Source organism: Osmerus eperlanus, chromosome 20, assembly GCF_963692335.1.
Source record: "Osmerus eperlanus chromosome 20, fOsmEpe2.1, whole genome shotgun sequence".
In the NCBI taxonomy this organism is placed as follows: domain Eukaryota; kingdom Metazoa; phylum Chordata; class Actinopteri; order Osmeriformes; family Osmeridae; genus Osmerus; species Osmerus eperlanus.
Window position 1 is genome coordinate 2105410 of NC_085037.1, and position 26426 is coordinate 2131835.

General features: G+C 50.0%; 3 protein-coding genes across 3 annotated transcripts; 1 reads left to right on the top strand and 2 right to left on the bottom strand.

The window, feature by feature from the left end:
* Positions 1–1581: 1581 nt before the first annotated feature.
* Positions 1582–9805, bottom strand: rfx5 (regulatory factor X, 5). Its single transcript, XM_062446247.1, has 9 exons — positions 7660–9805; positions 7299–7332; positions 7059–7141; positions 6780–6929; positions 6339–6455; positions 6018–6096; positions 4542–4740; positions 3950–4044; positions 1582–3560 (listed from the first exon to the last, which is right to left on the bottom strand). Exons 1-9 carry the CDS (start codon positions 7767–7769, stop codon positions 2592–2594), a joined length of 1836 nt encoding a protein of 611 aa, XP_062302231.1. The 5' UTR covers positions 7770–9805; the 3' UTR covers positions 1582–2591.
* Positions 9806–10367: 562 nt separating this feature from the next.
* Positions 10368–13337, top strand: psmb4 (proteasome 20S subunit beta 4). The gene is made up of 7 exons (XM_062446246.1): positions 10368–10526; positions 11122–11328; positions 11596–11742; positions 11989–12070; positions 12395–12511; positions 12772–12860; positions 13167–13337. Exons 1-7 carry the CDS (start codon positions 10411–10413, stop codon positions 13177–13179), a joined length of 771 nt encoding a protein of 256 aa, XP_062302230.1. The 5' UTR covers positions 10368–10410; the 3' UTR covers positions 13180–13337.
* Positions 13338–13633: 296 nt separating this feature from the next.
* On the bottom strand, positions 13634–26202 carry pogza (pogo transposable element derived with ZNF domain a). Its single transcript, XM_062446245.1, has 18 exons — positions 25825–26202; positions 25035–25167; positions 24589–24857; positions 24362–24443; positions 23977–24189; positions 22319–22468; positions 21775–21860; positions 20568–21073; positions 20144–20298; positions 19646–19746; positions 19362–19508; positions 18660–18794; positions 18232–18410; positions 17957–18097; positions 17681–17740; positions 17388–17494; positions 16635–16677; positions 13634–16185 (listed from the first exon to the last, which is right to left on the bottom strand). Exons 1-18 carry the CDS (start codon positions 25879–25881, stop codon positions 14376–14378), a joined length of 4374 nt encoding a protein of 1457 aa, XP_062302229.1. The 5' UTR covers positions 25882–26202; the 3' UTR covers positions 13634–14375.
* Positions 26203–26426: the final 224 nt, after the last annotated feature.

The following is a 26426-nucleotide window of genomic DNA, read 5'->3' on the forward strand; positions in this document are numbered from 1 at the left end:
CTCGGTTCTGAGGGTTTAGTGTTGGTACCTGCCATTTTAGCCCCCTGGTTATTGACTTAGCTGTGCACACACACATACAAGTACACACACACACACAATGACATCACCGCCAGGCGCTCATAGTCCAGTGAGGGTAAAGTGGATTATATCTCCACAGATACAGGTTAGACTAGATACACACTGCTGTGTGTGAGTGTGTGTGTGTACAGACTGGTTTTCTCAACAATGGATAGACACAGGCAGCCTCTATCAGAAGATAGTGTACTAGAACAGGGCCTGTGTATGTGTTGGCTTACAGTTCATAGGATATAGCAACCACCATATCTATTCATAAACTCTTCTTCTTTTTTAAATAGTGCTAAAACTCTGAATGTTAGAATTAAGTAGAATTTGACTTCAGTTTAATAAACGTTTAAAGCCACCCTGAACGGCTTCCCAATATTGTCTGAAACGTCACTAAAGCGTCCTATTCTGTCATTCATCGCCACTTCGCCCAACCACCGAGTGTCACGTCACATCCAGCTCCAACACCTCCCAATTCTCTTCCTTCAGTGCAACATTTCTTGTCATTTTCAGTCCAAACTGTATTCTCTCTTTCTCTTTTTTTTTCTTAAAAAAAAAGGGGGGGGGGGGGGGTTCGAGGTCGGCTGGGTGTGTTTTTTTTGTCTGTAGAAATCACAACATCTGTTGTCGAAAGGGACGGAAGCAATGAAGAAAAACAAAAGATATAAATCCACACAGAGAGCAATCTTTTGGGGCTTTCAACTCATCGGCTGATATGCTGGGGGGGGGGGGGGGGTGCCTGTCCCTCAACCACACAAAGTTGATCATCACCGGGGCACCAGAATGCCGTAACTCAGTTTTAGCACCACAGACACGGAGCCCTGGCTCAGAAGGGCTGAGGGGGGGGGGTCGGCAGAAGTGCTGAGGGGGGGTCGGCAGAAGGGCTGAGGGTGTCAGAAGGCAGCTGTGCACAGCTGGTCCACCAACACGGTGTGTGAAGGAGGGGGAGGAGACGCCATCGGCGATGACCGGAGGAGCAGCTCTTTGTCCTGGTTAGGAGGCGGCCTTCGTCGGCGAACAGGCCAACGTCATCTTTGTTAGCGGCTGATCCACCACCAGAGACAGGCTGGGTGATTGGGCACCTGCTGCCTGTCTCTCTGCTGCCCTCTAGGCTCCACACTAGGCATGGCGGTTTGTGCTTCGACGCTTTGGCCTGAGAGGGGGGACCTCTCTGAACAAGCTGATGTACCTTTTGCAGGTTCATTTCGATACTTAAGATACTGTATATTAATTCTAGTATACTACTACTCTGCTATTTTGTGTATCTGTTTTGTCAAGTCTGCCATGGGCAGGAAGTGCTGATGTCATCATGTCCATTTAAGTGCTGGCATGGGTCTCACTACACTGTATTCTGGTGTGAAAGCTTGGCGGGGGGGGGGTTATGGGGTGATGGTTAGGGGTTATGGTTAAGGATGGAGTTGGGGGTTAAGATTGAGATCTGAGCAGTGGGGGTTGAGGTTAGGGGATGGAGTTTGGGGTTCAGGAGAGGGGGGTAGGGGTTAAGAGTGAGATTTGACGGGTGGGATAAGGGGTGAAGTTTGGAGATGGAGTTGGTGGATGAGGTTAAGGGGGTCGGGCTTAAGGGTGAGGTTTGGGAATGGAGTCGGGGGGGTTGAGGTTCGGGTGATGGGGATTCCCAACCAAAAGGGAGAGGGTGTTATCTCACAATCCATTCACACGCTATTAAGAACACTGTGGCAGGCAGGCCCAGTTCTGATTGGCTGGCTTCTCTGATTGAAGAGCATGCGCTAGATTGCAGCCAGCCACATCAGTGGAAAGTCACATGACTTTCCTTTTTCTCTCTCTCCCTCTGACATCACAAAGCACCAACACCGACAGAACTACCAGGGATGTAGAAAAAAGATTGAAAATCCCTCCTGTTGAAGGGGGGGGGGGAAGTACTGGGAACCCGGACTGGTTCCAAACCCGTAATACTCCATCCAAGATCCTCCAGAACCCACAGGAGCAGGCCTTGTTCCAAACCAAACCCCTCGGACCCGCCCTCTCCAGCACTGGTGGCCAATAGGAAGGTCGAATCGGGAAGGTTGGAGTCATGAAGGCCCCACCTCTCACCACAGCAAGGATGGTTAGCATCCCATGACTAGGATGCAGGGTTTAGTGCCTAGGATGCAGGGTTTAGTGCCTAGGATGTAGGGTTTAGGCGTTGATTTGGAACAGCACGCTTATCTGAGGGGCTCAGAGTCACCTCTCTTGCGTCACTCCCAGTTACACAGACAAACATGCATTTTAAGAGTCACAGAAAAGGGTTAACAAACTGCCCTTTTCCATTGTCAAGTGCAAGGGCGGCCAATGGAAGGTTAGTGGCGGTTTGGCTTCATCTATCCCGATTGGCTCTCTGCGGCGCCAGTCTAGGATTTCCACCAAACAACAAACGGGGGGAGGGGGAGGAGTTAGGACTGTGGAGTGATGAGTTGAGTAGGGGGCGGGAGAAGGGGGGCTCTAACAGTCTGTGGGTGAGGGATGGGATTAGGATGAGGAGAGTGTGTGCAGGGGGACCAGGGTCAGGGCTAGGGCCCCCCAGTCGGTGTGCTGTCCTGGGCTGACTGCTCCTCCGCCCCCCCCGGGGCCTGTCCAGTCAGCTGGAGGTCAGAGTGGGGGTCGACGGGGGTCAGGGTGATCTCCATCTCGCTCCGGTCCTCCAACACCTGCAGTCGCGGATTTCTCTGGATCACCTCCACCATGGTCCTGCCCCCGACCTCCCAACCCGCCTGTCCCACCGGGCTCTGCAGGAGCAGAACGGGCCTGGGCGCCCCCTCCTGGCCGGCCTGGCATTGCACCACCACCCCCCGGGGCCCCTGGACGGCCCCCTCCCCCACCAGCCCCTGCTGCTCCTGGATCACAAACTCCAGCAGCTGGGAGGAGGCGCAGGAGGAGGTGGAAGAAGAGCAGGCCTTCTGGATCACGCCTCCTGTGATGATGGAGGTCTGGGTGACGGCGGGAAGAGGAGGAGGAGGGGGAAGGGCGTCTTCTGGTCGGGTCTTCCTGGGACGGCCTCTCTTGCGTTTGGGAGGGGCCGGCGCCCCCCCGGGGCCCGAGGTCCCGCACGCAGCTGCGGGCGTCTCCGCCGCTCGTTTGGGTGCCGCGCGCGCGCGCTGCACCACGGAGGTCACTGCGGCGGGCGCCACTGTGACAGGAGGGGGCGGGGCTTTGGCCGACTCTCTGTCGTACGATAGACTGAGGCTCTGGGGGAGGATCATGAGGGGGAGGGCCCCGCCTTGCTGCTGGGGCAGGGTCGCCATGGCGATGACCTTGACCCCGGAGTCCTTGGGCGCGAGCGAGGGGGGCGAGGAGCGCACGGAGAGCTGGGTCTTGTCGGGGACGGAGCTCCGGGGGAGGAGCTTGGGGTAGCTCTTCATCAGAGCCTCCACCTGGAGGTCGCGACCCCCGGGACGAACCAGCTCCTGTCCCTTATAGGCCGGCTTGTCGCTAGGCGGCGGTTTCCCCGGCGACGACTGCTCTCCGCCTTCCTTTTCCCTCTGGGGAGGAGACAGAATACATGCATCAATGGACCACAGCAACTTATAAACACACAGGTATACAATGTGGGAGTCAGGTGGCTGAGCGGTTCGGGAATCGGGCTAGTAATCTGAAGGTTGCCAGTTCGATTCCCGGCCGTGACAAATGACGTTGTGTCCTTGGGCAAGGCACTTCACCCTACTTGCCTCGGGGGAATGTCCCTGTACTTACTGTAAGTCGCTCTGGATAAGAGTGTCTGCTAAATGTAAAAATGTAAATGTAATACAATACACAACACAAGTGCACACAGATATTCAGTACACAGGTACACACAGTATACAGTTCATATGTACACACAGGTATACAGTACACAGGTACACACACACACACACTCACACACAGGTTGTACCTTCAGTTCAGAAGCACTGCCCTCCAGGTCGGCCCCTCCCCCCTTGGACTGGGAGGAGTTTTTCTTCACCACCTTGGCAGGCTTGGCTGGGCCTCCTGTCAGGGCAGCATACTGTTACTAGGGAGGCGTTAATGAACCTGGCCATTCTCTCTCTACAGCTTCCAGGCAACTCATACTACAGCACCCCAACCACTTTCAACGACAATAACCACTTATTTCATCATAAATAAGAACACAGAAACAGGAACTATCTAAATAATTTCACAGCTACATCTACAGCTACTACAGCGACAGCTACGTTTAGTTTGCTAGGCCAGCTAGTTTTCCTGTCTGCCTGGCAGGGCAGGAGGGGCAGGGCAGGAGGGGCAGGGCAGGAGGGGCGGGTCAGAAGGGGTAGGGTCAGGAGGGGCAGGTCAGGAGGGGCAGGGCAGGAGGGGCAGGGCAGGAGGGGCGGGGCAGGAGGGGCAGGGCAGGAGGGGCAGGGCAGGAGGGGCGGGTCAGGAGGGGCAGGGCAGGAGGGGCAGGGCAGGAGGGGCAGGGCAGGAGGGGCGGGTCAGGAGGGGCAGGGCAGGAGTGGCAGGGCAGGGCCTACCTGCCAGGGCGGCGGAGGTGACGAGCTCGGCCTGGCTGCAGCGAGGGTTGACAATGTGCTCCTGCACCAGGAAGCGGGCAATCTCCACCACCGTGTCGAAGGAGCGCTTCAGGATCTTCTGAGCCCAGTCACAGATCAGCTCACACGCCGCCTCCGTCACTTCCTGTTTGTACGTCTGCACCAACTCCGTCAGCTCCGACTGGAGGAGGAGAGAGAGGGGAGGGGAGAGAGGACAGAGGGGAGGGGAGGATTTTATTGTGACCTTTGTTTATCTGAAATCATGGTAGCGCAGTGTAGCTTACTGTATCTATCTATTTAGTCCAGTGTAGAGTAGTATATTGTAGTGTAGTTTATCTTAGTGTAGCGTAGAGTAGTGTAGTATAGTGTAGTATACTGAGGTGTAGTGTATCTTTGTGTAGCGTAGAGTAGTGTAGTATACTGAGGTGTAGTGTATCGTAGTGTAGTGTAGAGTAGTGTAGTATAGTGTATTATACTGAGGTGTAGTGTATCGTAGAGTAGTGTAGTATACTGAGGTGTAGTGTATTGTAGTGTAGTGTAGTGTAGAGTAGTGTAGTATAGTGTATTATACTGAGGTGTAGTGTATCGTAGTGTAGTATAGTGTAGAGTAGTGTAGTATAGTGTAGTATACTGCGTTGTAGTGTATCTTAGTGTAGTGTAGAGTAGTGTAGTATACTGAGGTGTAGTGTATCTTAGTGTAGTGTAGAGTAGTGTAGTATAGTGTAGTATATTGAGGTGTAGTGTATCTTTGTGTAGTATAGTGTAGTATACTGAGGTGTAGTGTATCTTTGTGTAGTATAGTGTAGTATACTGAGGTGTAGTGTATCGTAGTGTAGTGTAGAGTAGTGTAGTATAGTGTATTATACTGAGGTGTAGTGTATCGTAGAGTAGTGTAGTATACTGAGGTGTAGTGTATTGTAGTGTAGTGTAGTGTAGAGTAGTGTAGTATAGTGTATTATACTGAGGTGTAGTGTATCGTAGAGTAGTGTAGTATACTGAGGTGTAGTGTATTGTAGTGTAGTGTAGTGTTGTGTAGTGTAGTGTAGAGTAGTGTAGTATAGTGTATTATACTGAGGTGTAGTGTATCGTAGTGTAGTATAGTGTAGAGTAGTGTAGTATAGTGTAGTATACTGCGTTGTAGTGTATCTTAGTGTAGTGTAGAGTAGTGTAGTATACTGAGGTGTAGTGTATCTTAGTGTAGTGTAGAGTAGTGTAGTATAGTGTAGTATACTAAGGTGTAGTGTATCTTTGTATAGTGTAGTATATTGAGGTGTAGTGTATCTTTGTGTAGTATAGTGTAGTATACTGAGGTGTAGTGTATCTTTGTGTAGTGTAGTGTAGAGTAGTGTAGTGTAGTATATTGAGGTGCAGTGTATCTTTGTGTAGTGTAGAGTAGTATAGTGTAGTATACTGAGGTGTAGTGTATCTTTGTGTAGTGTAGCAGTGTGTAACTCGTACCGGGTCGTTTTTGAGGTCCATGCTTGGCAGTAGAGGCATGTTCAGCACAGTCTTCCTGCGAATTCCACTATAACAATACGTAACTACCCGTTAAGGAAGAGTCAGTCACACGACTTTTCAACAATTCCAAACACGTTGACAAACACACTGAGCTACTAACAAAATAAAAATGTATACATGCACTAGACCTCATTTTAAGAGATTTATCTGAATACCAAATGCATATCTCCTCAATCCAACCTTACAGTCATCTAGTGTTTCCATGTTTGTGTGTGTGTGTGTGAGGTCAGCGGTGGAGACCGCTGTCCAGCAGCAGGATATTTGGACTGGCCCCGCCCTCCCAGCCTGCGAGCCTTGATGTTGGGGAAGATGTCTCGGATGATCTTCCCAAAGTTAGCAGCACTCAGGGGCCTGTGCTGCAGGTTGTCACAGTATCTTCTGTGGGAGGAGAGAGGAGTGTGAAGAAAGGTGCAGTCATATTTCCTTACTACTGACCCCTAGTCCCTGACCCATGACCCAGTCCCTGACCTACTCCCTGACCCCAGACCCAGTCCCTGACCCCAGACCTAGTCCCTGACCCAAGACCCAGTTCCTGACCCAGTCCCTGACCCAGTATCTGACCCCAGTCCCTGACCCCAGTCCCAGTTCTTGACCCCAGACCTAGTCCCCTGACCCCTGATCCAGTCTCTGACCTAGTCCCTGACCCCAGACCCAGTCCCTGACCCCAGACCCAGTCCCTGACCCTGGAGGAGGGGAACCTACTTGTACGTCTCGTAGACGTCCTGCTTGGGCAGGCAGGTGTCCGCGTGCTCCTCCAGGTGACTGCGGATCCAGTTACAGGTGTGCAGCTGGTCGGCCGTGTTGAAGGAGCTGGAGTCTCCTCCTGGTCCTCCTCCTCCGCCACTGCTACTGCTGCACAGAGAGAGACATGAGAGGGCGAGAGAGAAAGCACAGTCTCCCCACAGACAGACACAGGGACACATGGACAGGCAGCCTGGTGGAGCTGCCATAGACAGATATTCCAGTGTCGGGCCAGCTCACCTCTTCTCCCCAGCGCTGGGTCCTGAGGGCAGCTGCAGGTAAAGGTACAGCTTGTCGCTGTCTGAGAAATGCTGCACCTCTTTCTGCGCGGGGCAAGGAAGCGAGACAGCAGAGACTTTAACCATCACTATATCAGGTTAAGGGCCTTGACATAAGTACTTTGAAATACTAATGAGTTCTTCTGAATGCTAAGAAATACTTTGAAATACAAACTCTTTCTCTGAGTAGTGGGCTGCTTACCAGGATGCTTTCCACTTTACCCTGGACGCTCTTCCTGGAAGACCAATCACACTTGAGTTAAGCACGACAGACCAATGGCACACACTCGCAGTAGACACGACAGTCCAATCACAGGCAGGAGTAAGAACCAACAGACCAATCACTCTTGAGTTAGACATAACAGACCAATCACACACACATGAGTTCGACATGACCGACCAATCACACACGAGACTTAGACCCAACACACCAATCACACGCAAGAGTTCTTCCACAACACGCAGAAACAAAACCAAACCCCCGCGTGTCGAAAGATGCCGATCATATCGACGATGGCGACGAAGAGGAGGATCGCGGCCACGGTGACAGGGGTGGAACTTACGACACGTTGCTCCCCAGCTTCTGCACCATCCTGCTGGGCTCCGTGTCGCCCTCCACCGCCTCCAGCCCCTCCCTCCTGGAGGGGTCCGCCTTCAGCCTCTCCTCCGTCATGGTTGGCTCACGCAGCGGCGGCAAACCGCTCCCCGAGGCCTCTGGGAAATACCAACAGCACAGCTGGGTGACATCATATCCTGCTTTGACCTCATTCCGTCAAATCCCTGTGGTGGAAAGGACACCCCCCACCCAGGTATAGCTCAAGAAAGGTGAGCCTAAGCCAAGAGTCCTCGAACACAACGTAAGTGCTTAGGCAGAGAGCTATGGCCTATCCCAAAGCATAACTCGAAGGTGCAGCTCAATGGCTCTTTTTTTAATCCGTACCATGTGACCAAACCTCCGACTCTGGTCTGTGGGAGGCTGGAACTGGACGGCTGTCTTGATAAGGACACTAGTGATCCCAATGAGCAGTCCTCTCCAGCCTCGTCTCCAGCCACCACCCCTGAATCGACCTCACGACATCGTCATCTGTATGTGTTCAGAGAGAACTTACCACATTCTTACGCCGAGTCAATAACACCAAAAACAGCCTTCTGCTCGTGGTTTTTCCATTTCACAGAGTGAAAGCAGAAGCCGGTGCTTTCTCATCTTGACTATGCCGCGTCATCCGCACAATCACACTTCTGCTGTCTAAGTTGTGTTGGTCTATCGCCATTTGTTTCTATGACACCCCAGTGGTGATGGTGCTGTTCTCGACCACAAACAGAGACTCTTAAGCCACAACATCAGTCCTGCTCAGCGTCACTACTCTGTAGAGACAGGATAAATGAGAACTGCATACTGCCGTTTCATGAACAATCTATAAAAACTCGAGGCTTTCAGACATAAGTCTTTGACAAAAGGGAGCAGATCTTTTCTCACTAGACAACCACCTTATCTCCAGTGAGACTATTTGGTTGTGTTGTCACATCCTCAGATGCTGAATGAATACTCGGTCTTAATGAAGAGTTATTGTTTTATTATTTTTTACAAGTCATTACGAATGCGTTATAATTATTGAGATCACATTATATATAAAAAAGACTTAATGAGTTGGTGGAGTAGCAGGTCAATTTAATTTGTTCGAAGGGAAATAGTGAACGTAAATCTCATAATGTTTATAATGTCAATAACATGTATTATCTACCGCATTTTTTTATAGTAAAGATAAACCAAGTGCACTCCAGCAAGGTGAAATAATGCTCTAACAAACGGCTTCAGAGACACTCCCACTACGGTGCCGCACTATAGGTTCGGACAAAAATAAAAACGGGAGTAAAACGAGAAATACCAGCATGCTTTGTCTGCATGGTTACAAATGTAGGGGACGGGGTAAGCGACTGAGCACTCAGCGTTTCCCTTAATAGAACTATGATTGAAAAGCTTTTGCACACATGTAAATTAGGAATGGCGCATTGACTGTTTTTAGCCATGACTGTCTGTGTCAAGCCTTCTCACGCGGCTGTCACTAGCGTCAGCCGTAATACTACGAGTAGGGGAGGCATGATGTTGGTCACAACCCGCACCTGTCACATCGCCCATACATAGAGCGATCGGCTTTGCTCGCATATCGATGACAGTTAGTTTCTCCGTGTTAACTTAAGCTTATTTTCATAATGTTTAGCCTTTAAACCGATTTGCTCATTCATACAGTGGCCGTGCGCGGTCTCTTCCCGCTCTTATGGATTTACCCACCAACACTACATGGTCTGCTAGCTAGCCTCACGCTGGCTGTCAGTGTCACATACAGAGCTAGCTAGCCACCTAGTTATTCAAGAATAAGCATGCAGTCATGCGTGAGCTATTACAGTTACAACTCATATAGCTGCATACGACAGGCAAATAACACACGTAGAATAGCCACCAATACATTTAGTTTAGGTGTACAGAAACAGCTGTCTAGCGTTGTAGCTACGTTAGCTTGCATAGTAATTCGCTCTAGCTAGCAAGCTATCCAAATTGCTGTCCAAGCTAGCTAGTACTGCTAAGCTAACGGTAGCAAGCAATGAAACACCTTTAAAAACATGACTTTTGACAGAATTCAAACTTTAAAATACAGTCTATGTGCAGTAGTTAAACTGGATGTATTATTATACAACATATATGTTAAAACACATTCGAGTATTTATTTTGTGAAAGAAAAAGAAAGTACCTGAGCCAAAGATACAGCAAAAATCCCCTTTCAGATTTTTTTGTGATTGGACAACTATGTCATGTCTGCCTGACTACAAAGCAAACGTCTATTCCAATTGGATGATTGTTCCATCTCTACATGGATACCAAGATCAACTAAAATTCAATTGGTTGAAAAGCTTTATTTTCTTGCTTAAGAATTTTGTAATTGGATGTGTTTTCTCGGTCTGCCCAGTAACTGAGCTTATGAATCGTCTGATGAAATCTACCTAGGGACAAACATCTGATTGGATAACACAGTTGGAATATATCTTTTAAGGTTGCCAGTGTTTAGAATCCCCGATTTTAGTTTTCACTTCATATTTAGGGTTTGTTGTATAGGAATTTTGCAAGGCAACGATACAATTCCACCTCATGCACTGCAAAAATATTTTATTATGTATTTTATCACAACATTATGTTCTATTTAACCATTATGTCTCCAACCACAAAGTCATGACAGAGCAGAGAAACAAGAAGTGAACCTGGCAACATAGATACACAAACTGTTGTGTCGTCAGTTCCGCCTCATTCGGCAACAGCAAACATGGACCCCAACGGTGTAAAGCTAAATTTCTGGGAGAATGGACCAAAACCCGGACAATTTTATTCATTTCCTGGCAACAGTCAGATCCCAGGATGCGGTCCTGTAAAACACACACTGTATGTAAACTCTTTTATTGACTTTTATACGTTTTTTTAAATCAGATTCTGCCTAACAAATTGGTCCGCACTTTCAGTTTCCTCAATGCGCTGCATTGCTGTATCATCATGGTGGTTGATCGCTAGCACCAAAGTAGCTTATTAGCTAGCTAACAAGCCAGCTACTTTGATGAATAGCTAAGTTATTGATCGTAGTTGGTCTTTAATTGATCGCTCAGCATTCAAACAAACTTCTGTTGCTCGAAGCTTGTAAAAATATAAAATCAGTTGAATACATGACTAGTCTGCACACTATATAGTTAGCAACCGGCCCACTAGCTTCGCTAGCCAGCTAGTTAGCTCAAACGAATTGTCAACTAAGATTCCTTCCGTTGTGTTTATAATCGTTGAAGGATACAGGATCCAGTCGTTTCGTTAACTGGTTCATGTCATACACATTTAATACCTGTTTTATTAGGATATATATTTTTAAATGCATGTACAACTATCTAACTCTCTATTCTGTCCCTATGCAACAAGATCAGTCATTTAACACTATAAACTAAATTATCCATCTTTACACCTCTACTCCCCCCTTTGGTCCATATTACACAAGGAACCCCATGGTGACGGGCACGTCAGTACTGGGAGTCAAATTCACAGGTGGCGTCATCATCGCGGCCGACATGCTGGGATCCTACGGTTCTCTGGCGCGGTTCCGTAACATTTCCCGTCTGATGAAGGTGAACGACAACACCATCCTAGGGGCTTCAGGGGACTACGCCGACTACCAGTACATGAAGCAGATCATCGAGCAGATGGTGTAAGTCTTGGCGATGGGGGGTGGCGGGGTGTGGATAGCACAGGAGAGGAGCATTATTTGGGGAAGATGTGAGAGGGAGGGGAGATGATAAAGAGCTGCGCGAGATTAATCGAGAGGTGAAGAGCAGCCATTCAACATGAAAGGGTTCAGTAAAGTGACTGGAGATGGTAAAAAAAGCTACACATTACTGGTACAGTCCCATCAGTGTGCTCCACCCACTGCCCTGTGGAGCTCCAGTGACCCGGTCATGTGTGGTTTGTGTCCCAGGATCGATGAGGAGCTGTTGGGAGACGGCCACAGCTACAGCCCCAAGGCTGTCCACTCCTGGCTGACGAGGGTCATGTACAACCGGCGCAGCAAGATGAACCCCCTCTGGAACACTGTGGTCATTGGTGGTTTCTACAACGGAGAGAGGTGGGCTATCCTGTATCTCTAGTCACCTATAACTAGCTTCCTACTCAGCTTTAGTGCTGGTTATTCCCAGGTGAAGCAATTCACCTGGATAACAGATAACAGGCCTGGGTCCTGACCCATGGAGTGTGTGTGCATTTTCGAAGCTATTTTGCCAGTTAGCTAGCAAACTCCGAGCTAGCTTGCTTCTAGTATGCTGTTTGGCTATATCAAAATCAGTTTTTTTTTTCTCTCAACGTTTTCTTCCAGCTTCCTGGGTTACGTGGACAAATTGGGCGTGGCCTACGAGGCACCCACCGTGGCGACGGGCTTCGGGGCGTACCTAGCGCAGGTGAGGAGGCTGGCGGACAGGGAGGAGATGCTGCCCTCTGAGACGGATGCAGCGACACGTCACTCACACTTCCACACTTCCATCACATTAATTTAGCAGACGCCTTTATCCAAAGCGACATAACATCCTTTCATGGCGGCATGAAATGATGGATTTGAAGTGGATAAAAGGTGCAAGAAGTACATCTCGGCTACAGGGCACAGTGATATCTCAGCTGCAGTGTAACAATAACAGTACAGTACAGCAAAACGAGTTTTCCTTGGAAAGGCTTCATACAACAGTGCATGTGACGTCATAGCTGGGTGTGTGTGTGTGTCCCTGCAGCCCCTGATGAGGGAGGTGGTGGAGAACAAGGTGGAGATCACGAAGCAGGAGGCCAGAGCCCTGGTGGAGCGCTGCCTCAAAGTGCTGTACTACCGCGACGCCCGCTCCTACAACAGGGTACAGCTCTCCTACCAGGCCCCAGGCCTTCCTTCTATACCCTCTTCCTCCTCCTCAGGGAATAGAATATATGAGGATGAATTGTCAGATGACACAGCTATCCTGAACTGCTGCACAGGGAGACAGTGACTCAACAGATTTTCTGGTTCCCAAGGCTTCCCTAGCCCTAACCCCCCCCATTCCCCATCCCCCCCCCCCCCACACACAAGGTTCCTGAGCAGGTGTGGTTATTAACAGTTGTGTTTGTAATGTTATTTCAGCACGAGATCGCCATAGTAACAGAAGATGGAGTGACAATCGAAGGTCCCCTCTCCTCAGAGACGAACTGGGACATCGCCAACATGGTCAGGTAGGTCGTGACTCACAGCCGCACGGTTACAAAGATATCATCGTTAAGGCATACGTAGGACTCCACCACAGGCTGTGACTCATACTGTACAGAAGCAAGAATCCAGATTATTTTCTATTTCCAATTTGTACTGAAGCTCTGTAGCTTTGTTTTATTTTTTTATGCTGTGTAATGTTGCGTGGCAGGTCACAAGAATTTCACTGTCCTGATGACGCTATGCTACTCAGTGCATGTGCAATAAAGCACTTTGTCTTTGAATACTGTCAGATATATTCTAACCCAACGCCATCTTCTCTTCTCTTGCAGTGGTTTTGAGTGAAAACAGTGCTTCAGTACTATACCAGCAGCCACACATATTTAGTCTGTTCGATGACATTCTGAAACGTTACCGCTTTGAAAACACCGCTATATGTCCCATTTAGTTATTTTTCTCCACTTTCCCTCTTTTGTAAAATGACAAATAAATGTTAAATCATATCGTTTTTGATTCAATTCTTACCAAAAAAGGAAATACAGTGTGTTTAGATTTTGCGTATTTAACTTGTTAAATCCTGGTCTGAAAAAGCTGGGGAGAGGGAGAGACTGAAGTACCTCTACACTGCTGGAGTTGATTCCCTTTTAATCCACCTGATGAAGAAACCAACAACCTGTTTTATATTCATTCATGTTTGTGGCCCAGGTCTTATTGTAAGCATACATATTGTATGACCATGGAAGCCCTTCATGCACAGTGATATCCCCACAGCTGCTACCACTAAGAACACAGGCAGGAGAGCATCCTAGAATCTTTATTTACACTAAGAGAATACAAAAGACTACAGTATATACAAAGCAGTAGGGAAGGATACAACAAAATCAGAATGACTATGATTGGGTTCACAATGTATACTGATGAATCAAACAACTTTTCAACTTGGGACAGCAGTGATTTGTACTCTAAGCATGGTTTGGTAGTGAACATGCAGACTCATCAGGCACAGCAAAAGGTATGATGGTAAACAATCTGGTGTGTGTCTTGGCCCAGGTGGGATTAACATTCAGTAAGGCCAGTTAAACGTTTCTCCTGGAGAGGACAGACGCTGTCTGGACTGACCAGTTACAGAGAAAGGAAGGTTTCCATAGTAATGTCACATGTACATTATTTAACATTCCTACAGGATTCCAACAGAGTGCAGGAAACAACATTCACACAGCTGTTCGTCATACAAAAACGTACAAAAAGAAAAACTAAACACATGATCAAGTTATTGTTACTTGGACTGTCGTCAAGGAGACTGTGCTAGCATCATGCTCTCACGAGAGCTGGGTGGGTTTGGGGTCGTCGTCATGGAGATGGGGGGCCACCAATGAGGACTTTAGTCTGTAGTCACATGGTCTCAGAGCACTGGGTCTAGTATCAGAAGTAGTGTTGATGGGTTTTTCTTTCTTTTACCAGTGTTCTGGTACCACTACAGTATATTGGTACTGTACGGTCAGTTTTGCACAGACTAGTGTGTATTGGACCCAGGGGCCCCACTAGGGTTTGTTCTTCTGGAGAGAGGCAGAGGAGCGTGTCTTCATGTACGGAGTGACCTCCTTCTCCTCGAAGCCGTGGAAGGACTCCAGGTCACTGTCTCTCTCAAACACCTGCCTGATCGCCTGCATGTCTCCCTGGAGGGAGGGGCTCTCACACTGGGCCCTCCACGCCGCCGCCTCTCTCCCCCCCTCCTCACCGGCCGTCTCCTCCTGTTTCTCCTGCGCCGACTCGTCCCTCCCCCTCTCCTCCGCTTTTACTTGCACTGGTTCACCGGCTGAGCTGTTCTCCTCCCCCTCCTCATCATCTTCATCCTCCTCCTCACCCTCCTCCTCATCCTCCCCCTCCTGCTCCTCTTCACCCAATTGCTCCTCCTCCAGGGAGCCAATGAGAACCTCCGTGAGGACCCGGGTGATGTCGGCCGCCTCGTCCTCCACCTCCTCCAGCGGTGGCGTGCACACGATGTTGAACGAGCGCGCCAGGATCCGGGGCCTCTCCCCCAGGCAGGTGACCAGCTCCCCCAGCCAGCCGGCCACCTTCACCGCCAGGCCCCCCAGCCCCAGCCCCGCGCCACCCCCACCCCCGGCCACCAGGTGGCGCCAGCGCGCCTGCAGGAACTCGCGGAGCACGGGCCCCACGCACACCTCCAGGGGCTGCAGGCGGGAGGAGCAACCAATGGGGATGACGGCGGGGATGGTGGCGGTCTGGCTGAGGGCCGCCAGGAAGTCGTTGGCTAGGTGTCCCCGGTGGGTGTCCATGACCAGCAGCCCCTTGCTCGTCCGCTCCTGCTGCCCCCACACCCTGGACAGCCACAGCTGCAGCCGCTGGGCGTCGCTGAAGCCCTCCGCCCGCGCCTCCACCAGCACCGACTCGGGGATGGGCTCATGGGAGGCGGGCAGCTCGCCCCGGAGGAACACCATGGGGCTCAGCAGGGTGCCGTCGGCGCAGGCGGCCAGGAGCACGTCCAGGGACGCCTCGCCCTCCCCGAACATCTGCAGGGCGGCGGGGCTGCCCTCGGCCAGCAGCCCCGCGTCCACGAACAGCGCCAGCTCGTCCAGCGCGGCCATGTCGCCCGGCTTGTGCCCCTGGGCGCGGACCTGCTTGGCCACGAAGCGCGTGAAGATGCGCGTGCTCTCGAACACGTTCCGGGGCAGCGGCGGCTTGACGGCCGACGCCAGCGACGCCTGCAGGCCCAGGTTGTGGCGCAGCATGAACTCCACCGCCCACTCGTAGAAGTCGGCGATGTCGCGGGCCTCCTCCAGCGCGTCGCTGGCCGTCTGCAGCAGGTTGTCCTCGTTGACGGGCAGCTGCTGCTCGCGGCGGCTCAGGACCCACTCGGCGATGCGGTCCGAGCACCAGCGCCACTCCTTCAGCAGCCTCAGGCGGTCCTGGTGCTGGGCCCAGGCCCGGATGGCGTAGGGCCGCGCCCCGTAGCGCAGGGAGGCCTGGGGGAGGCCGTTGCACAGCGCGTACAGGACGATGCTCAGCTGGCGCACCGTCAGGGGCTTGTGGAGCGGCGCCGAGGAGAAGGAGGAGGACACGGAGGAGGCGGCGGAGGACCGGTACCTGGCCACCGCCTCCAGGAGAGCCTTCTTCCCCTGCGGAGGGATCTCTTTCCCCGGCTCCGGGTGCCCATCCCTCACGCCGTCCCGGATGGAGGCCAGCGAGCCCAGCAGCCTGATGGTGAAGGCGGGGGGCGAGGGGGCGGGCGTGGGCGGCCGGGACGAGGACAGCAGGGGCTTGATGGAGACCTGAGTGCTGCTGGAGAGGTGGAGGGGGATGAAGGAGCCAGACACCGGGGAGGAGGGAACACTAGGACGGGGCGGCACAGCACTTTAGTTTCACTTATTTTAACAGGATATATCATCTTATCTTACATATATATCATTTTATTCATTGTATTTTTTTTTGTACTGTTTTATCAGGTCTAATGTTTTTCATATTTTACATGTTATTATCCTGAATGTATGTACAATTTTGGCATGTAAAGCACTTTGTAAATGTGTTTTGAAAAGTGCTTTACAAATAAGGATCAATATAATTATTGTAATATTACACACACAAAAAAGCGATGTTTTGTATGGAGTTATGGTTTGTGAAAAGCCTCAAAAGATAGGATATAACAAATTCATACCTAACTAAACCGATTTTGGAAGTTTGTTCAAACTTGTTCAGTTGAAGTTATTTAAATAGAATATAAAAATTGTGTTTTTATATTAAAAGTATGTTATTGTGTATACTACAGTGAAGGTGTTCTGTACCTTGAAGGGGCTGGGTATGGGTCGTCTATCAAATCAGGTCCATCTGAAATCACAGGAAACATCAGCAGAATGGGTTTTAATCGCCATGAAAGTTTGCACAAAGAAGGAATTTACTTTGTCAGGAAGGTGCATACATTCAACATATAGGAGTAAATCTTAAATAAGTGGTGTAAGTTTAACCCTTGTGTTATCTTCGGGTCATTCTGACCCATCAGTCATTGTGACCCACCGTCGTATTGCGACAAATTTACCTCATACAAAAACAAAGTGAAGCATTTTCTTTTAACTTTCTGGCTGTCTCAGACCCCCCACATTGGAATGGTTAAAAGAAAATTATTTTTATTTGTTTTTGTATTGGGTAAAATTGGGTAAACACAACAATGGTTCGTTATGAACCTTTGGGTCATGTGACCCGAAGGCAGCACGAGGGTTAAAGAAGTCTAACTATACTATACAAAAGGTGCAAAGTCGAATGAACTAATACTAACTGATACTAAGGGGACAGGTATGTAAAATAATGACACACACCCTCTCTTTCTGTCTCTCCCTCTCTTTTGTCTCTCTGTCTTACTGTCTGGCTGTTTATCTCTCCATCTCTCTTGCTGTCGTCTCTCTCTTGCTGTCTCTCTCCGCTTCTATCTTCCTCTCTCTAGAGAATTAGCTGGCGTTATATCCTGGTGTGTGTGTTGGCTGGTGTTATATCCAGGTGTGTGTGTTGGCTGGCGTTATATATCCAGGTGTGTGTGTGTGTACCGCTGAAGCTGCAGGCCAGGTGTTCAGGGTGGTCAGTCAGGTGGTTGGCCATCATGTCTCCGATGGTGGAGGAGTAACCACACGACGTGCACCTCATCTTGCTCTCCCTGGAACGCAGCCCGCACACACACACACACACACACACACACACAGAGAAAGTTACACACAGAGACGCACATGCGTATGCCCACGTACACAAACGCCGACGCGCACACACTCACGTCCAGGTGAGACAGGGGGAGACACAGAGCCTAGGTTGTGAGAGGGGAGTAGGGTGGGAGGAGCCTGTTTACCTGGGGTAGGAGGTGTACAAGGTCTCATACTTGGTGGTGGTCTTACGGGTCACATGGTTACTGCAGAAAAACAGCAGCATCAGTATCTCACAAGACAGGAACATCAACTTACTATGATTCATCATCCTTCTACATTATAATCATGTTGTTTAAATGATATAATTATTATTTGTATTTTTATCTCTGATCTATCTGAGCAATCTTCTCCCTGCAGCAGCGACACAGTTCATGTGAACAGGGGGAGGGGGGGGTGCTTGTCATGGGGGCGGGGCTTACCTGATCATGTGATTGGCGTAGGAGCGGGAGCAGCATGTGCGGAAGCGACAGAGGGAGCAGCACACGTAGGTGGGGAAGTGGTTGGCAAAGTCGGGGATGGAGAAGGCACACTCCACACAGTTCTGCCTCTCAGAGACAGGACTGGAGGGGAGGGGGGGGAGAGAAGGGGAGAAAGAGAGGGGAGAGAGGGAGGAGTCGGAGTTTAAATACCTCCAAAGACACGTTCTCTTTTTTGGGAATTTTCAACCACGTTCTGAAGAAGGCGATGGGGTTACCTGCGCTTCTGGAAGCCCACGAGGAGCTCCACCTGGCTCTCTGGGGGCTTCCTCTGGGGGGACTTGGAGGTCTGGGGGCCGGGGGGCACCTCGATCACCTGGGGGGAGGCAGGGGGGTGGTCCAGGGACCCCTGGACCTCGTGCGTGGCGTCTGCAGCTGCATACGTCCTGATGGTCACCTGGAGGGGAGGGGGGGGGGTGACAGGGAGAGAGGAAAAGAAAAAGAGAAGAGACAAAGAAAGAGACGGGGGGAATGATGCAGAGAGGAGGATGAGGGGGGCACCAAATAAAAGAAAGAGAATAGAAAGGGATAAAGGAGAGAGGATAGAAGGGGAGAGAACAAGGGGGTCAATAGGTTTGAAAGAAAAGAGACACGATGCACGTCAGACACACAGCCTAACACACACACACGCGCGCCCTCTCGTCACCTTGGTGCCAGGCTTGAGGCCCTCCAGCTGTCTGGGTTTGAGGTGGGTCCTGTGGTCCTGGGCCTTGTGTTCCGCCCGCTCCTTAGCAAACAGGAAGTGCAGGCGGCAGCTATCACAGCTGAACACCGTCTTCTTCTACGGGAGGGGAGGAGAGGTGAAGAGAGGAGGAGAGAGAAGAGAGGTGTGTTACCTGGTGCCTGCTGTAGGGGTGAGGTGTGTTACCTGGTGCCTGCTGTAGGGGTGAGGTGTGTTACCTGGTGCCTGCTGTAGGGGTGAGGTGTGTTACCTGGTGCCTGCTGTAGGGGTGCGGTGTGTTACCTGGTGCCTGCTGTAGGGGTGAGGTGTGTTACCTGGTGCCTGCTGTAGTGGTGAGGTGTGTTACCTGGTGCCTGCTGTAGGGGTGAGGTGTGTTACCTGGTGCCTGCTGTAGGGGTGAGGTGTGTTACCTGGTGCCTGCTGTAGTGGTGAGGTGTGTTACCTGGTGCCTGCTGTAGGGGTGAGGTGTGTTACCTGGTGCCTGCTGTAGTGGTGAGGTGTGTTACCTGGTGCCTGCTGTAGGGGTGAGGTGTGTTACCTGGTGCCTGCTGTAGGGGTGAGGTGTGTTACCTGGTGCCTGCTGTAGGGGTGAGGTGTGTTACCTGGTGCCTGCTGTAGTGGTGAGGTGTGTTACCTGGTGCCTGCTGTAGGGGTGAGGTGTGTTACCTGGTGCCTGCTGTAGTGCTGCTGGTAGTTGGCTGCGCTGCGGAACACTCGGAGGCAGTATGGACACTGCAGGTGGGACGTGTCGCTGTGGGCTTCCTGGAAGTGATCCATCACCTCCGAGTAGAAGGACGAGCGGAACCTACACACCTGGAGAGAGAGCGAGAGAGATGTTGCCATGGTGTGTTTTGCCATGACGTGTGTTACCATGGTGTTAGTTGCCGTGGTATGTGTTACCATGGTGTAAGTTGCCATGGTGTGTGTTACCATGGTGAGTTTGAGCTTACCTGGCATACGTAGGGCATCTCTCCAGGTCTGTGGAAGTTCTTCATGTGTTGAAGGAAGACAGGCTCACTTGCAAACGCCCACTCACAGATCTTACACTTACCTGCGCACACACACACAGAGAGAGGAAGAGAGAGAGGGAGAGGAAGCAAGAGAGAGGAAGTAAGAAAGAGAGGAAGAGAGAGAGGGAGAAGAAGAGAGAGAGAGAGAGAGAACAGAGAGGAACCTTTCCTAATTCCAACTGGGGCTGACTTAGTTAATGTGTGTGTGTGTGTGTGTGTGTGGGAGTCAGGTGGCTAAGCAGTTAGGGAATCGGGCCAGTAATCTGAAGGTTGCCAGTTCGATTCCCGGCCGTGCAAAATGACGTTGTGTCCTTGGGCAAGGCACTTCACCCTACTTGCCTCGGGGGAATGTCCCTGTACTTATTGTAAGTCGCTCTGGATAAGAGCGTCTGCTAAATGACTAAATGTAAATGTGTGTGGGTGTATCATCCTACGCACTGGTGCTCTGGTAATGTCCGTGGACAGACTCCAGGTGTCCCTGGAGCCGGTACGGGGTGGGGAAGTGACGGAAGCAGTGCTGACAGGAAGTGTGGGCGGCGACGTCATCGTTCTGCTGACTCAGCTCTACATGTCTCCTCATATGGTTCATCAACCTGGGAGAGAGGGGAGGGGAGTAGGAGAGCGGGGAGGTAGGGAGGATAAGGAGAAAAAAGAGAGAGAAGAGGTGAAAAGGGAGAAGAGTGAGAAGAGGAGAGATAGAGGTGGAGGAGAATGGAAAGAGATAATAATTATACTTAATATTGTGGAATTGTTCCAAAAGTATGAATTTTTGTGTTCGTCAAATATTTTACAAACAGCTAGCAGCTGCATGAAAATGATATGTGACAGATCGAACTGTCCGTGAGGAACAGACCACACCCACTTGATATTGTTGAGGAAGTTCTTGTCACAGTGGATACACTTGAACCAGCCGGGCTGCCTCTCCGGCTGCTCGGCGAGCCGACAGGTCCGGTCCGTCCCGTAGTAGAAGTCTTCCACCAGGATGATGAGCTTTCCCAGGGCCCCCGCCTCCAGGATGGGCGTGCCGGCCTGGGCGTACACCGGCTGCACGGCGCCCTCCTCCCCCTTCCCCTTGGACCCCAGGCTCTCCCCCTTCCTCGGCCTCCCCCTGCCCCTCTTCTTGGGCGGCCCCCCCAGGGGCAGGAGGAGCGTCTGGACGAGGGCCCTCTTCTGTTTGGAGGCGGGCTCCCTCTGGCCGCTCTTCTTCTTCTTCTTCTTCGGTCTGGAGGCGCTGGAGGCGTCGGAGGAGGACGAGTCCCTGGAGGAGGCGCGGGGCCGTTTGGAGGAAGGTTTTTTACACTTGGCCGGCTTGTAAGATTTGGGCGAATTGAGTTTTTTGAGGCTCCGGGCGATCTCGTCACTGCACCTCTGGAGAGAGATGATGAGAGAGAGACACACACACAGAGGGGGTTGAATAAATAGTTGGCAAAGAAATCTCTGCTTGCTTTCGCATGGATGCGTTTGATGGTAGAGATGAAAGGGTATGTACATTTCAGGATTACGGTAATCAAAATGATCGTGGTTGCCGGTATTCTGGCGGGATTGGGACCCTGTGCTGGACAGTACCGATCCACACTCCAATCCCAACCCCTCAGCACTCCTGTAACACCCCCCAAAAACTTTTAAGCCTCGTTCACACATTTGTACGTGTTGATTTCTCATCCATGATCCATCTCTCCATCACACACAGCTAGCAGGCTGTTAGCCTAGTCGAGGTGGCTAGCGAGAGGTGACATGGCAAACAAGAGCCACTGCTGCCAGCAAGCTATAAGAAGAGAAGACTGAAGATCCACCAGGGTCAAACCCAGGTTGCATGCTGAGCGTGACTGCTGCTCATTTCGGTTGATGCTGGATAGCACTCAACAAGAGTTTTTCAAACATGCTTTTCATGATCGTCAAAAACGGAAACGGTAATGCTAACCGTTGGGGCTTTTACCATGGATTATGGTGAAACCGGTAAACAGTTTCATCCCAGCCTGATGTAAAGTTATGCTATGCCGTGGCATGCTATTATAATTTGCTATGCTATCCTACGCTGGGGTGGGCCAGACTATGCTGCGAGTACTTACACACAGGAAGCCCCTGAGAGCGTTGACGATCTTGTAGTGGACGCCGCAGTGCTGACACAGCTTGGGCTTGGCAGGCCCCATGAGTCCTGGGAGGGGGTAACCATGGTCACAGCATGAGCATGCACACTCGCACGCGGATACGCTTTCCATGCTTCAATCAAATCCGCTCGTTATGTTCATTAGAAATTCCTGTGCGTCTCTAAATTGACCACACTTATGGGTACAGATAACAGATGGTTCCCACACAACTAAGGGTGACGGTTCTGAATGGTTCGGTTTTGTAAGATACAGTGGAGTCACGATTTGGTACGTTTTTGATACAGCCAAAAAGTCAATCATATTAAGTGGTTCAACACGAATACGTGTATTAATTCCCCCCTTACATAATAACACATACAATCGCAGGCACACACACCCACACATCTATATAAAACCCACTGTCCCAAGCATGCATGTGTAACACACGTGGGCACAGGTGGGTTTAACCGATCTCCACCAGCTACACATGCAGCATGTCCTGGTGTCTGCTGATGGGGGTACAGACTTTTCAGGGGCCGGGGGGAGGTGATGGGTCTGGTGCTGGCCTGGGGGGACCTGGAGGAGGAGGCCTGCAGTGGGAGCTGTGCTGGGCTGTAGGCTGGCCTGGAGGACGTCTTGGCAGCGGCTGGATCTGAGGCGCCGACCGAGACGACCTCTGCTCGCACACAGGAGAGGGGGGGGGGACGTTTGTGTCAACGAAACAAAAAAAACGAATTGAACTTGAACTGAATGGAGATGAGAGCCTCTTTTCAGATCTCTATCCCCCCGCCCCCCCCCCCCCCCCGCCAGGGGGACATCAGTTCAGGTTATGGCTGGGCAATAAGACCCAAAATATGTTATATGTTTTTTTGCTGTTTTGATGTTGATAATAATCGCAATAGTGCCAATATACTTAATAATAAGCTTGAATAACAGTTTTATTAGTATTCCTTGGAGAATAATCTAAAGAAACCAGGTTAATGAGTATGCTTACTACCAGCAAGGCACACTACTGTTATGTCACATTATTAATGTGCTGGCCTTCACCAGCACTCCCTTGCTCTACCCTAATTATCTCATTCTAACATGGAACCTTATCATGAACAATCAATTCACATACCTTAGTAACAGTTCTACATTATTCATTGTATTATCTCATTTACTCACACAAGTTTGTCATTAGGAAATTGCTATATAAACAGAATGTCTGTTTGTCTCTGTGTGTGTGTGTGTGTGTGTGTGTGTGTGTGTGTGTGTGTGTGTGTGTGTGTGTGTGTGTGTGTGTGTGTGTGTGTGTGTGTGTAGCTATTGAGCTAGTGAACATTAATGAACCATAATAGTTTTTTGCTCTTTACAGCTGTTGCAACTGCTGTTTGATCAATTAAAGGACAGAGCTTAGAAATTACATTTAGAAATGTATTTCACAATCACTACAACTAAAAGAACAACTGTCCCAAGGTCAATTCAACTCAGCTTCTGCCGTTTTCAGTGAGATTGGCAAGTTAGGCAACTGTAAAAGGCATTCCATTTAACTACATCACAGGTAAAAGTAGGTCCATTTAAGCTAAACGTTAACAGAGTTGTCTCATGGATTAGTTTAAAAGTTCCAAAACAAATCCAAAGAAAATTGTTTAATTACGTTGTAGTTATGACAAGTCTATCTTAGCCAAAACAAAAGGAACCATCAAGTGTTATGGTTAACGTTAAGTTGGTATTTTGGCTAACAAGCTCAAATTATGTTGTAAGCTTTCAGGAAAATGGTCATATTAGTATAAAAACAAACAGCCCCAAATTGTGATAGCTAGCATTTGCCAAATCAAAACAATATAACAGCTATGAGCTTCACTAAGCGATAGTGCAGAACGCCGTCAATGGGCACTAGTATGAGCCAGTTAAGGTTGGAAAGCTGTTTGTGTTGTTGACAACTCAGAAGGTTCTCATTTCAGTTACTTTGACTCTGTCCTCGCAAACCCAGATCCCCACAAACTTCATTTCAAAAAGTCATTGGATCTATACTAATTGCACAAATGACCTATTTTAGATTCAAAATGGCCATTTTTGTCAGAAAGGTGACAAGATGGCATCCCTGCCCTCCCTCTTTCATCATCTCTCTTCAGCCTCTCTTTCCCCCTTCCCCTCTCCCTCTCTGGTCTCCCTCTAGATGGTGTAAAAGAGAGGCGTTACCAGTGATGATGGGGGTGGTGCTGTGGAGGGCCGGGGTGGTGGAGGGCAGGCTGATGCCTCCCGATGCCACCCTGCTGAGGGTCTGGTACCCCGAGGAGCTCTGGTACGTGAGGGTGATGGGGATCTGAACCGTGCTGAGCCCCTTCATGGCCCCAATGCTGCCCACCGACCTCACAATGCTGCTGGGCTGGCCTAGCATCTTTGCCCCCTGCCCTGGAGGAGAGGAAGTGGCGGAGGAGCAATCTTCAAACGGGCTCAAACTGTCGCCAGTACTTGGAAACAGGACATGCATTTCTCATAGGAATGGAGGAAGGATATTTTACGGTGTTCAAACACCACAGAGTAGGTGTGAGCCAATGGGATCGCAGTGTTGTGTCTAACTTACCACCAGGAAGAAATGTGATTGGTTGGCCGTTCAGGATCAATCCCAGTTGGTTGTTCTGGCCCGTGGACGCTGCCTGGAGCGACTGTAAAGACACGCACGCACACGCACGTTTACAAGCAGGTTAATCCTAGTGTGACAATGATGCTCGCACCATTCCCAGTAGGGAGCCTGCATGCAACAGCAGAAGGAAGAGGCCATGCTGGAGGCAATGCGGGGCCAACGGTTACCTGGGTGCTGAGGATGATTGGCTGGCCAGAGGGAGGGCTGTTGCTATTGATCAGGGGGACATTGGTCAGTTGGGTCAGCTGGGTGGATGAGGAGACAGGGGTCAGGACCAGGGGAGACAAGGAGGTCTGGGTCAGGAACGGGGAGGGTCTGGATGTCAGCATGGACCCTGGTGAGCCGTGGGTCGAGGCCTGGACCAGGGGCTGGGCTGATGGAGAGACTGGGACCAGGGTCAGGATAATGGTCGGCTCTTCCTGGTTTAGGGCTTGGGCTGGGGGGGTTACAGTGTGTTAAGACATGATATTCATAGACTGCACATCCAATTAACCCTGTAGCAAACTTGGCATTTGCAAACTACCCTAAAGAATAATTTTAAAAAAACAGTTCCCTGACGGTTGACACACAACAACAATCAGACATCAACAAAAGCAATCAATCCCTCCCTCACCTGGCCTTTCACTTCCTCCCATCTTCTTCCCCACCTCCTCCCCTTCCTCATCTGTGGCGTGTTGCCATGGCGCCAGGTCCCCCTCTTCACACTCCATGTGTAGTTCGGAGTCGGCCATCTTGCTCTGCGCCCACTGGTCAATTTCACAGAGGACAGGAGACATAAAGTTAGTGTGGAGAACAGTGTAAATTTGATGACATCATCAGGGTTACAGCAATTATCACTGCTGCTGCTACAGTCAAATGGGGCTCACTTACACCGCTGACTTCTGAAAATCTGAAATCTGAATGTATACGTTATTAAGTGTGTTGTAAACCTCCAAAGTGTTATTTTGTATTCGTAATAACTGTTAAATATGACTTTTTTAGTTTGTTTTGAATCCATTTGTGTGCGTCTGTGTGGGAGTAGGAGGAGCGAGAGTGTATACAGTGGGTGGCTGAGTTAGCTTTGTTAATGTAAAGTAATACATTTTCCGGGTGGATATAATGTTAATGCAAAACTGTAAATATCATTTTTCAATCTTACATGGCTAACTCTTTTCCTGCAAAAATGCTGCCAGAGACCACAATATCCTGGTCAGAATTTACGCTGTTAACTGTGGCTTGTGCATGCATGCTTCCTGGAGCCGGAGCCCGCCTCCATTCTCGCAGCACACCATGCGATTAGCATTTAGCTCGCTAGCTAACAATGCTAACTTGCTAGCCCAGCTAGCTAGGAACCTCAGTGAGTTTCACAACTGGCAGAATTCAGTCTAACAATGTCAGCGGAAACAAATCAAGAACTCGCTTACCTTGCTTACGCGTTTGCTGAGGTTATTGATATAAAAGACATGCGAATGAATGTGCATTCATTTGTTAATGTTGTTTGCAATGTTTTGAAAAACAGTGATTTGTGAGAGGCAACAAGCTAGCTGGCTAACGTTGCCTGCAACACAACCGTTTTCCACTTTTCCAGCTTGCCTCGCTCTCTCAGGGCAAAAGAAAATACCAGCGTCACTTCCACTCTATCTTCACGTTCTGGTTGGTCGCGATCTTTAAATCTGGGCGGAGTAACCATCTTTATCCTGACAGGCGAAGCTAGCAGTAATTTATATTTGTTAAATAACGCCTCGAAAACACTTATTTCACGTTACTATGCATCAAGCATTCTCGGTCATAGACCACATGTCTAGTGAGAGTCGTGCACGATACAAACTTAAAGTAGCGAATCACTTTTTCTGATGATGGACAGTCCTAGCAACAAAAGCTCGAGCTATAGTCTGTTTCCAAGCCTCTGCTCACTCATAAAAAGGGATATACAAATCTAGTGAAAAACATGAGCCGGATAACAGTAGGCTTGGCTGTGCTAGTTAGTTACTAGTCTAGCTCATTAGGAACCTGGTGGCTTTTGCGC

Excerpts from the sequence above, each read along its gene's own strand:
- pogza (XM_062446245.1), bottom strand. The coding sequence starts at position 25,881 with ATGCACATTCATTCGCATGTCTTTTATATCAATAACCTCAGCAAACGC. Across the intron at positions 19,747-20,143 it reads CGGACATTACCAGAGCACCA|GTAAGTGTAAGATCTGTGAG; the intron begins GTGCGTAGGATG and ends GTGTGTGCGCAG. Across the intron at positions 19,509-19,645 it reads AGATGCCCTACGTATGCCAG|GTGTGTAGGTTCCGCTCGTC; the intron begins GTAAGCTCAAAC and ends CTCTCTCTCCAG.
- psmb4 (XM_062446246.1), top strand. The coding sequence starts at position 10,411 with ATGGACCCCAACGGTGTAAAGCTAAATTTCTGGGAGAATGGACCAAAA. Across the intron at positions 10,527-11,121 it reads GGTCCTGTAAAACACACACT|GAACCCCATGGTGACGGGCA; the intron begins GTATGTAAACTC and ends ATATTACACAAG. Across the intron at positions 12,071-12,394 it reads TCGGGGCGTACCTAGCGCAG|CCCCTGATGAGGGAGGTGGT; the intron begins GTGAGGAGGCTG and ends GTGTCCCTGCAG.
- rfx5 (XM_062446247.1), bottom strand. The coding sequence starts at position 7,769 with ATGACGGAGGAGAGGCTGAAGGCGGACCCCTCCAGGAGGGAGGGGCTG. Across the intron at positions 6,456-6,779 it reads GACGTCTACGAGACGTACAA|AAGATACTGTGACAACCTGC; the intron begins GTAGGTTCCCCT and ends CTCCTCCCACAG. Across the intron at positions 4,045-4,541 it reads CACCTCCGCCGCCCTGGCAG|GAGGCCCAGCCAAGCCTGCC; the intron begins GTAGGCCCTGCC and ends CTGCCCTGACAG.